Below are 12044 nucleotides of genomic sequence, written 5' to 3'. Positions count from 1 at the left end.
TTTTTGCTTTTATTTTCTTTGCATATTTTTCTTTTAAGCAAACCATGCATGGGCATATAAGAGAGAGAAAAGAAATATCCAGTTATGTTAAGCATTTTGACATTCCACTTTTGCTATGCCAAAGCATACAAATGTCATTTCATGATTGGCGGACAATAGTGGTGAGATGATTAATTATGCCTTTCTCTTAGGATTTTCTAGTCCTTCCCGTCAAAAAGAGTGATACGAGTGTTAAGTACAAGAGATCACTTAACCTTATTCATCACAAATACGAGCCACAAAACTCACTTGCTTAGTTGTGCATAGAGATGCTCATCTAAGTTACAAAAAATACAAAGTTTAAAAAACTTTGTTTTAATGGCCATCTAAGGTACACAAGTACCAATGTACACAAACACACACTGGAGACTTTTAATCTTGATTCCATTGACCTTTGAGATCTAGGCAGGTAGTTTAGATGATTCTGCTTTGAATGTTCCTTGCATTTGAGGTCGAAGTTCTTGAAGTTCTTGAAGGCTTCAGGGCTTGATTCCAGCAAAGCTTCAGTACTTCTGAGTGCTTCTGAATCTTCTCTGATGCTGCTTGTGCTCTAGATGACTTGGTTTGTTTGTTCCAAGATCTCTCCCAAGGTGTCTTGGTGTGTTGAAATGCCTTAGGAAGCCTTCTATTTATAGGAGTTTAAGAGTGGGTGAGCGACATGTGATGGAGTCTGATTGGTGACACATGTCACAACCTGATTGGTCCGCTTATGTTATCGCTTACATGTGCTAGATTGTTTATGTCATCGCCTACACAAGCTAGACTAATTATGTCATTGCTTACATGTGCGGGGCTGCTTACGTCATCGCTTACACGTGCTAGACTGCCTACGTCATCGCTTACACGTGCTAGATTGCCTACGTCATCGCTTACTTGCGCTGATGTGTGATTAGTTTTTGCTTGAATTTATGCCTCTATTTCAATGACACTTGGTAAATTTATGTTGGTTTCTAAGTAGTGATAGCAAAACCTAGCAGCAGTACGTGGCGCTTTGTAATTGACTGTATTTTGTAGACTTGGTAGTATAATGTGTCAGCTTGTGATAGGTCAGGAATTTTCCCTCTCTACAGGTGGATTGTTACACAGTGTAATTAGTTAGAAGTTAGTTAGGGAAATTCCTAATTTCCCGCTTCTTTGCTTACTCTGTTTTGTGTATATAAAGCAAGTAGATATTTATGTATTTTGTATCTTTCTCATAATCAATCAATTAGAATCTTTCAATCAGAGTTTTCTCTCTCTCCCCAAGTTTCTTTGAAGTTCTGGTAGTTTCTAGAAACTCCTTTTCTTTACAGAATCTTTGATTTTTTTGAACCCTATTTCTCCTTAAAAAATGGATTAATTAATGTAATTGAGTTACAGACTCTCTTGGCATCTTCTAACTGTTCAATGTTTGATCGAATTCAAGTAGCCCCACTTGCATGCTATGACTTTCAAAATCTGTTCTCAAATATCAAAGTTCAAATTTGCATACATTTTTTATTGAGAAAACGTGAGCCCATTAAAATATAGAATCGGTGATGTCAGAACCTACCCGTTTATAAATCAATGATGATCTGTGTACTGGATAACTACACAAAGAAATTAAAGAATATTCAATGATCATTTGAACTTGTTAAAGCTATTTGAGAAGTGTTGTTTTGTGACAAGTTTTTCAAAATTCTTCTCGAAGATCTCAAAGTCAAATTCAAAAAAAAAAAAGGAAAAGAAAATTATATGGTCAAATTGCATGTTTATATAGAGGGAAAACTAGCCCACTGGAAAGTTCATGAATCATGATCAAAACCTACCTCTTTATAACTACTACATAAAAGCTAAGACAATTTGTGTCCATAGGAAGAGCAAAACATAATATGGAGATGAGCAAGAAGTATTTCATGCTAATTTCTTTCTTTATCATGCTTTCATCTCTTGGAATTGAGTCTACTAAGGAGGAGCCACCAAGAACTGGCAAGCACTTTATGCTAATTCATGGAGCATGCCTTGGAGCTTGGTCTTGGTACAAGCTTGAGACACTGTTAAAATCTTCAGGGCACAATGTCACTGCACTAGACTTAGGCGCTTCTGGAATCAACCCACTGCAGTCAAATGATCTCCAATCAAGTTCTGACTATTTCAAGCCTTTGAGGGACTTCATGGAAGCTCTTCCTTTTCATGAAAGAGTAATCCTTGTTGGTCATAGCTATGGTGGGTATGCAATTTCTCAAGCCATGGAATATTTTCCAAGTAAGATTTCTGTAGCTGTTTTTGCCACTGCCTACATGCCTGGGCCGGCCCTCAACTATTCCACCCTCAATCAAATGGTACTCCTTGCAACTTTTTTTCAAATGATTTTTTTTTTTTAACGATAAAGTTCAATATAATATAATTAGATCAAATAGAAGTAAGGGTAACCCTATTACACTTGCAATTTCTCTCCAACGAAATTCGTTACCCTTTAAAATACCATTGAGATTCAGGCCCAAGTCGGCATATTAACCACAAGATTTGAACTATTGTGCAATGTCCATGCCCAAATATGAGCTCTTGTTGAAGCTATAGCTGGGCCAAAAATATTTTACGATGGAAAATTTTTTTCTAGGCTCCTGGCTTTACTATAATCTCGACCTGCCCATCATAAAAAATAAAATCTAAACCTACCCTTAAGAAAATATCTCATCATATAATTATTAAATATATTTCTATGAAATTGGCTAATAATTAATATTTACCTGTCCGATTCTGAAAGAAAGAAAGAAAAAAAAAAAAAAACTATTTACCTATACAAATTTCATGATTAGAAATTCATAGTTGTTAGTGATCAACTCTATTAAATTTTTTGAATACTCTATTGAATTTTCTTCTTAAAAAAAAAAACCTCTATTAAGTTGGTGATATCAGATATGTGATCCTTAGAAATAAGTTTGCACTTCACTCCTGTAACACCAACCCCACTCTTTGAGTTTTGAGTCTTTTGACACTGATTTATCTTATTATTACAGAGAGTGAGCCAACAAGGCCCTCAGCTTGACAATCACTTTACATATGGCCAAGGCCCAAACAACCCTCCAACTACTTTAATCTTCGGACCCTTGTACTCGGCATTAGATTTGTTCCCGCTTAGTCCAATTGAGGTAAGAAATGCATTTTCTTTTCCAAAACTTCTTCTTGAAACTAACATGTCAACCTTCTGATCATGTTCAAACAAGTGCTCTAACATTTTATGTTGCAATTTGTTGTAGGATTTGACACTGGCTGCCTTGTTGTTGAGACCATTGCGTTTGTTTAGTGATGAAGACCTGTCAAAGCAGCTAATGCTGTCTACTAAGAAGTATGGGTCAGTTAAAAGGGTTTTCATCATAGCTGAAAAAGATAAGGCGATAAAGAGAGATTTTCAATTGTGGATGATTGAGAGAAATCCACCCAATGATGTGGTGGAGATCAAAGGATCAGATCACATGGTCATGATGTCTAAGACAATAGAGCTTTGGTCTCATCTCCAAGGCATTGCTGAGAAATATTCTTAATCCACTTTCAATGCATGGGACATTGATTCACTAGCAATGTATTATAATCAGAGAGAGAATTCTAATTTATAAGCCATAGCTTGTAGTAAATAAGCTAGTGGTATTATGGCACAAGGCTCTCTATGAAAATGATATTGTTTTAATAATAATAAAATTTGTGTTTCTAACCTTCTACAATAAAAGGAAAATTGATTAAATCATGTTTAATTGTAGAATTGCTTATTTGTGTGTACAAAGTAGTACTCTATTGAATTCTAAAGGTTATTGGTCCCAATAGATAATACTACCTCCAACTAGCTTACTCTGATATCTTGAAATGATTAATTTGCAAGTTGTCAAGTTTTTGAAAATTACTTCGCATTCTAATATTTATAAACTCAACCCAGTGTATGCTCATATTTATTAGGATTTTTCTCATTTGTCAACTCTTCCAAGGGCTTAAACATGGTGGAGAGTGCTAGTAGGAAGAAAAATGGAATAGAGAACTATTCCCTCTCTGAGTTCACTATCACCCTGTGCTCCACACTCATACTTCTCATTGCTCCAAACCTAAACAATTTCCATTCCCAAAGTAAAATTGGACAATAATAAAAGCCTTCAAACACATACAAGCTCCAATATAGGGATAGTATCAATTCTAATCGGACCAATAATTATATCAACATGTTACGGGAATCTATGTTACCACTGGCATCCAATTGAGAAGTGATGCCTAGTAATTTAGATGCTTGATAATCTAATTGTTCCTATGTTTGGTTTGATTAGGCATTTAATAAGATTCATAGGAATATGAAATTTTTATGTTTGGTTTATTCTTAAGAATCTTATAGTAATTATTTATTTTTCTCAAATTATCGTTACATTTGTATATACAATATCACGTCATTTTTTTCCTCCAAAAAATAATGACAAAATATAAATTATAAATTATGGTAAATTCATTGAAATTGTAGTCTAATATTTTTGAATGACATATATAATACAAAAATAACTATTTAGCTAGATTCTTGTTCTTCACAACATCGTGTTTTATTAATAAAAATAATATATTTTCTTTTAGAATCAAACTCAATTCCAAATATGAAATATAAAAAGAAAAACTATATATAGTCTTACCAACAAATATGACAATGAATATAGTAAAAATTATATAGTAATAATCAAGTTGATTATACATTACTTTGAAGTATGTTATCTCTAACAAACATTATTTTGTTTTACATCTATTTTCTGATAGCACTTCCACTCCCATATGTTGCATTTTTCATCTACTACTTCATCTTAGTCAGTGTTTACTGTTCTTTCTTTTGGTGGTAGGCTGAGCCTCCCGTTCATTTAAATTGTTTATTATCTTGTGATTACCTGTTTAAGCTAATCCTTTGCCTCCCAGTTATCTTTTTCTTCTTGTCTTTGTTTCTTTCCCACAATTTGTTGCAGATGTGTACTAAGCCAAGTTCTGTGAAGAAATGTTATCCTGTAAGTCTAGGAGTAAGCTCCGGTTTTGTGTCCGTTTGCTGCCCAGTAAGTCTAGAGTACCGAGGTTGAGTGTGAACTCGCGTCAAACAGTAAAGTCCCGTGTGAGCCGTTAGCCAGGTGGGCGTTAGGCGTTGAGGGTATGAGCGATAGGGTACGTAAGCACCAATAATAGGACAAGCGGCCGTTAGTAGTAGCAAACACCACAAAAGGCGTCCGAGGGGCGGTAAGTGGTAACATATTACAGAAGGTGTCCATACACTCCCTGTTTCAGATCTAAGGATAGATCCAGAAATTGGAAGATAAAGGTAGTCTAGGTTGTAATTGATTTCTTAGGCTTTTAATCCAGAATGATAAATAGGATGTTTAGAAGGAGTGACTCTTCCACTTCCATTAGATCTAGCAGTACAAACCCTCCTGAGATTCCACAAGAAGATGGAACAATCAACTCGGAGTCGTACCAGCTTTCAGATCTAGATCAGAAGTTAGGAGATTGGAACATACCCAAAGTTCCCACAAACCAAGTCTATAAGTCTTCGTCATGGTCCTTGAAAAAGTCTTTCAGAACGGACTACCATGTTAGGACTATAGAACAAGTTTACAGCATTAACAAGGAATATGAAACTTGTTATTTGTTGTCCCCTGCAGCCATGAAAGCTCACAGGGAAAATGGTCATAGATTCCTCCACATAGGACTTGTCCAAGTTGGAGTAAAACCATTGATCAGAGAAGGTTTGAACAACTCGATCCTTATGGCACTTAGAGACACCCGTCTTATCAGATTTAATGACAGTCTCCTAGGAACCATAGAATCCAGTTTGAGTAACGGTCCAATTCACTTCGACTGTTTCCCAAACCTCACTGTTGCGATTGACGACCCTCACATCCTAAAGGTCCTCACTCTCAACATCAAGACCCATAGAACCCTCGTGTTACATGGAACCAAGCAGCTTGCTCTTGTATACAGAGTGTATTATAAGTGCATGAGGACAAACATGTCCATCCAGGCAGTTGATAAGAGAAAGGCAGGTGAAACCACTCTTATCCAAACCCCAGATGTTAGATCCACCGTTCAGGTACCAAGAACCCTGAATTGTCTGAAATAACATTCCCAGCACAATGGTCTTTAGAGAATGAAAATTATCCTCTACAGATCCAGAATCCTGTTAGGAATCCAGATCTAGATTATGTCCAGCAGTTAGCTGATGGAACGGTTAGACTTAGCTTTGACCAGTCTAGGTTTAGATCACCTTTAGAGTATGATGAACCCAGGCCCAGATCCTCATTAGATCCGCACCAGGAAACATACCAGGAACCAAGGTCTAGATCCGTAGATCTACGCCAACCCCTTAGGCAGCCAACTATCCTCTTAAAAGATAGGCCTGCATCCCAGTATAGTAGTTCGTCTAGAACACGAGCTCCTACATCTAAAAGAGACTTAAGTCCACAGTTTCAAGGTGTCAAAGACCACTCCCAGGTTAGAACCCCTTGTTACACAGCCAAACAAAACTCCGTTGCTGATCAAGAAGAAGACAGCAACAGTCAGGACAGTCTTAAACCTCCCTCACCATCAGGATCTGACTTTAGAAATCCTATTCAGCAAGAAACTGAATACGATCATCAGCTCCTAATGTTGACAAAAGAGTTCATCCCTGATATGGACGCTCTTGAAAAGGAATTTAATTCTGAAGAGAACAGAGTTAAAAGAGAAGCCTATAGAGCCAACCATACCAGAGAACAGAAGGTTGAAGTTTTGGAGAAATGGAAGTTATTCATGAAAGAGGTAAAAGCTGATTATCCTTTCTTTGAATACTTTGAGAAACATTTCCAATGGCATAAAAAGAACTGTGTCATTTCCAAGACCAACTGGAATCTACTCCCTAAAAAGGATGCACCAAGTACTAGCAAACCAGAAATTGTTAGGTCTAGTCATCCTCCCCAAGAAGCCATACTCTTTAAACACAGAAAAGTAGATGTTATTGCCTCTCCCTTCAAGTGTGCCACAACCCCAGATGAAACGGTTGTCAGGAAGGTAATAGAGCAAAATAACTATACCAACCAGTGTTTAGGAGTCATAGGAAAACAGCTTGATAGGATAGAAGACAGGATTGACAACAAGGTTCTCCTCCAGCCAGGAAACCCTAGCAAACCAATCCAGACTCTAGAAAAACCCTTAGTCAAGCTCCCCACAACCAGACAAGCTAGCCTCAAACCTAAGGATCAAACAGCCTTACAAGTAGTGGCTCAAAAGCTTGAAGATCTCGTAAAAAGGGAACCAGTCACCCTTTCACCAAATCACACCACAATCAGTAGGGACCCCAGGCTTGAAACCCGGCTAGAAACCCTACATGCCCATACAGCTTCTAGTAGTTCTAGTAGAACCTCCTCAGAAACTGAAAAGGAGACAGAACAAATAGAAGACCAATTTTGAGGATTACAGGTGAATAGGCTTTACCAACCCAAGGTAACCCCAACCAGCCTTACCAAGAATTGGTACCCCAGGCCCACACCACCTGACCTCCAATTTGAGGAAAGGACCATGCAGTTTACAGTATCCAGTGGTAAGCTCTATGAATGGAACATAGATGGCTTAGCTGAACAAGAAATCCAAAACAAAATCCAGCATATAATCATGGTAGCCAACAACTATCTAAATGATGGTATTCCAAATACTGAGGTTGTAGAGCTCATTGTTTTAGGATTCACTGGGAAACTGTTGCATTGGTGGAATAACTGTATGACAGCAGCTTCCAAGGAAGATATTAAACATGCGATCCAAAAAGATGAGGATGAGAACCCTATCTTTGACGAACGCATAGGAAGAGGTGTTCCCAATGGAATCAATACCCTGATCTACACGATCATGAAACACTTCATAGGTAAACCCAGCAATATCACATCTAGGATTTATGATCAGTTGAGTAACCTTAGATGTAAGAACCTTGGAGAATACCGGTGGTATGAAGATGTGTTCACCACCCGTGTCATGCATAGAAGCGATTGTAACTCTCCATTTTGGAAGGAGAAGTTCATCAATGGCTTACCAACATTGTTTGGACAGAAGGTCAAAGAAACTCTTGCCAGCTCTTTAGGTGTCATAGATTATGATAACCTAACCTATGGAGACATCTCAAGCACAATCCGAAATGAAGGGATGAAAATGTGTAGAGATCTTAAAATCCAGAGTCAAGCCAACAAGAGCAAAGCCAAGTACGAAATAGGAAATTTCTGTACCTAATATGGCTTACCTTCAATCATCCCCAAAAGGAAATCCAAACACAGAGGTGAAGAACCCTCTGAGAAATCCCATAGGAAGAAACCTGCCTCCAAACATTATAGGAAACGAAAGTTCAAGACTGATGATTTCTATAAGAAAGGCAGATCCCAATCCACAGGTAAATTCATACCTAAAACATCAGAAACATGTTTTAAGTGTGGAAAGAAAGGTCATTTCCAAAAAGAGTGTAGAGCTAAGGCCAAAACCCTTATCAATACCCTCATCAGTGACCAAACCAACAAGGAAGAAATCTTCAAACTCTTAGAACTCGATCACCTAAGCAGTGAGTCCAGTGACCAAGAGAAACGTCAGTTGTTTAGGACATCTTCTGAAACCTCTAGAGTATCTTCTAGTTCCTCTAGTGACACAGATGAAATCCTAGCCTGTCAGGATAGTTGTTGTAGAAACAAAACTGTCCATGTTCTTTCTAAGCAAGAAGAGCTGCTCTTAGATCTCATAGAACAGATCAAAGACCCAGAAGAGAAAGCTCAGAGACTTAGTGAGTTCCACAGAACCCTAGTCAAGGAAGCCAGTACATCCAAACCTAGGTTTCAGGAACCCAAAGTCGACTTAGAAAAGATCTACAATAGGTTTACAAAATCCAAGAAAGAGATCACCATCCAAGATCTCCAGAAAGAGATCAAGGATCATAAAGCAGAAATGAGAAACCTTAAGCAGGAGTTAACCATCCTTAGGGTTGATCATGGTCTCATGGATTTAAGAGTCAAAAACCTAGAGTTTACCTCTCATCAAGGCAATGAGGACAGAATCTCATTACAGAACCCTTCTGATGATGAAGTAGATGAAACTGTTAATCCTACTGCAGATATGGAGCCCGAACCATCCACTGGATCGTCCTTGCAAACCATCAGTAGAATTAACTTCTAGAAATGGCATTCTAAGGTCAGGATTGTCATAAGTAAGGATTTTCAATTCGAGGTAGTTGCCTTAATAGATTCAGGCGCTGATCTCAACTGCATTCAAGAAGGAATCATCCCCTCTAAATACTTCCGGAAAACTAGGGAACGGTTAACTTTCGCAAGCGGTGGGAAAATGCAGATTGAATTCAAAATCCCAGAAGCACAAGTTTGCCAAGACAATGTGTGTTTCAAAACCACCTTTGTTCTTGTCAAGAATATAACAGATAGGGTCATCCTAGGAAACCCATTCATGTGTCTGTTATATCCATTCACCACAGATAGTGAAGGAATCACTACCTATCCTTTTGACCAACCAGTTAAGTTCAAGTTTCTTAGAAACCCAGAACCTAAAGAGATTGAGAATCTCCAAAAAGTTTCTGTTTCTAAAAATCCTAACCTCATCAATACCAAAACCTCTTCATTTGGTCCAGATCAAGCAAAGAACCTTGATCCAATTGCACCATCCACCATATTTGATAATTCATTGAGCCTCCATAAACCTCATAAATTATCATCTCATCACATTGCATATAAAAGTATTTGCTCCATGTCATCTCATGATTTTAACAAAAATGTTTTCAAAAATAACCATTTTGTTAATACATGGCAGGAAGAAAAGCAAGTATCTTTTGGTTCTAGTAAGTTGAAAATGGCTTCTTCAAGCAGGAACAAAGGAAAAGCCCCTGTTTAGGGTTCTCCTTCTCAAAAGCATGAAGGCGCTTCCTCTGGACCAGAACCCAGGGAAGTAACATCCCTTCTAAAGCATGTTCCGCTTCAAATAACATTTTCAAATGGTAATAAGGCTATTACTTTGCATGAAGTTTTATCCAGGAAATTCCAATTTACAAATGGAGTTTATACAGGACTTCCACCCTCCATCAAAATTGTCCTCGATAACCTTCAAAGAGCCTTTACCCAAAACAACAATCACCTTTTCCAAAGAACCCTCAGAGCACTAGAATTGCACTTAGTAAACCTTGAGGCAGAAATCGAGATTGGAAGAATTTCTATTAGTCAACTCTCTAGCAAAGAGGATATCCATTCAATGGATAAAACGACTATTATGGGCACAGAATATGCTAGGTTAAGTCTTAAGACTCAAAACCAGCTAAGAAGTGCTGTTGCCAACTTGCCTTCTGATATACAAGAACGTATATTTAGAAGCAAGGCTATGTCTGAATCATGTGACCTATGGTTCAAGCATTTCAAAATCATGGTCATCACTCATTTTCTAGTTTATGATGAATCAGAAGATGCTGCCTTCATCTTATCAACCTGGGAAAAGTACTTTGGAAGCAGCCACAGGGTCTATGAGAAAAAGCATCCCTTCCCTGGTCTAATTATCAATTATGAAGATTGGTCCATTGAAGAAGATCCAAGCTGGCTTTCAAGGATGTTTGAATATGGGTTCGTCCGGCTCATCAAGCTAACTAGCCATGACCAGATCAACCAATTCCCACAGATCGTCCGTCAGGTTGTCTCAAAAATCAAGAGTCCATTTGTCTCCATCAGATGCTGGAGTACTCTCCCACAATGGGACAGAAACAATTGGATGATTGTCCAACCTGCGCACCATCTTGTACTCATCAACGGGTACACTCATAATGGCCCTTGGTATGAAGGAGACTCTTATCTCCATAATGAAGACCCCGAGGCTCTTGCAAACTGCTGGAAAGGCTACTTCAACAACGAGATTATAGATGTCACCCACGAGCTTTGGCAAAATTACCACTTTGTTGGAAATACTGGAAGAATTATGGTATTTACCACCAGGCCATATTCTGAAGCTCTCCATACCGAAAGGATTGACTACACAGAACCCGGACAGATAATTCTCCGACAAGGAGATTATGAACCTATCCTGTTCTGTGGTGTTTGTGACAAATTTTCCAGGTATCATGAGCACAATTACGACTATGACCCTCCATGGGATCCCTATGATGGTTATCCGTCTGGCCATGATACTGATTAAGCACTTCAGAAAGGCTCCCGGATGCTCCAGAACAGCTCCAGAAGCCCAGGAAAGCTCAAGAACCACCTTTGCAAAAACGGTTACTATTCAGAACAGTACCCGCACTAGCAAAGCTGCCAGCAAGCTACTATTCACTGCACAGTCCAGAACACTATGCAGAGTTACTGTTTCAGAAAAGCAAGGGGACAAGATACTGTTTCAGAAAAGCAAGGGGACAAGATACTGTTCATAAACAGTGACCAGTTACTGTTCACTCTACAGTACCCCAATAGAATCATTGAGGTTACTATTGCTTTCGGCTAAAAAGATATTCACCTGAAGGTAAAAGCATTTCACCTCCCGTGATTCACGCAGTCTCCTGAATGGATCCAAGGCTCCCTCTAGCTATAAAAGGCATCATTGGCCTCAGTCTTTGGCAGGCTCAATTCTTCACTTAAATTTAGAATTACCTCAAAGGTCTTTCACTTGTAATCAGAATGACTCTCTTCTCCTCCCCCCTAGTTTACACTTGTACCAGAACTACATTTGTAACCTATTTATACTTCCGCCCCCAGTGCCCTCTGAACGGCACCTCATTGTTGTAACTTACCCCCATTTATATATATATATATATATATTTATATATATAAGTGAAGGAGGGTTGGTTTTAAACCTGAAAAATGTCATTAAAAGTTACAAAATGTTGTCATCTTCTACCCATTCAAAAAATATACACATTTGAGAAGCCACTCTTGCTTGCTATGACTTTCAAAATCTTTTCTAAAAGTCAAAGTTTTAAGTTGCATGATATTTTTATTTTATTGAGAAAATGTGAGCCTATTAGAATGGGTTTCTTTTTTTCTTTTCTTTTTTTAAATTTT

The 12044-nt window shown here is 38.1% G+C and overlaps 1 protein-coding gene across 1 annotated transcript; it reads left to right on the top strand.

The window, feature by feature from the left end:
• The first annotated feature begins 1793 nt into the window (after positions 1-1793).
• LOC126725601 (methyl jasmonate esterase 1-like) lies at positions 1794-3711 on the top strand. The gene is made up of 3 exons (XM_050430404.1): positions 1794-2339; positions 3018-3149; positions 3258-3711. The coding sequence occupies exons 1-3, from the start codon at positions 1890-1892 to the stop codon at positions 3540-3542; spliced, it is 867 nt and encodes a 288-aa protein (XP_050286361.1). The 5' UTR covers positions 1794-1889; the 3' UTR covers positions 3543-3711.
• The last annotated feature ends 8333 nt before the right edge of the window (positions 3712-12044 follow it).

Source organism: Quercus robur, chromosome 5 (assembly GCF_932294415.1).
Source record: "Quercus robur chromosome 5, dhQueRobu3.1, whole genome shotgun sequence".
Lineage (NCBI taxonomy): Eukaryota > Viridiplantae > Streptophyta > Magnoliopsida > Fagales > Fagaceae > Quercus > Quercus robur.
This window is presented reverse-complemented; position numbering and strand designations above follow the sequence as displayed.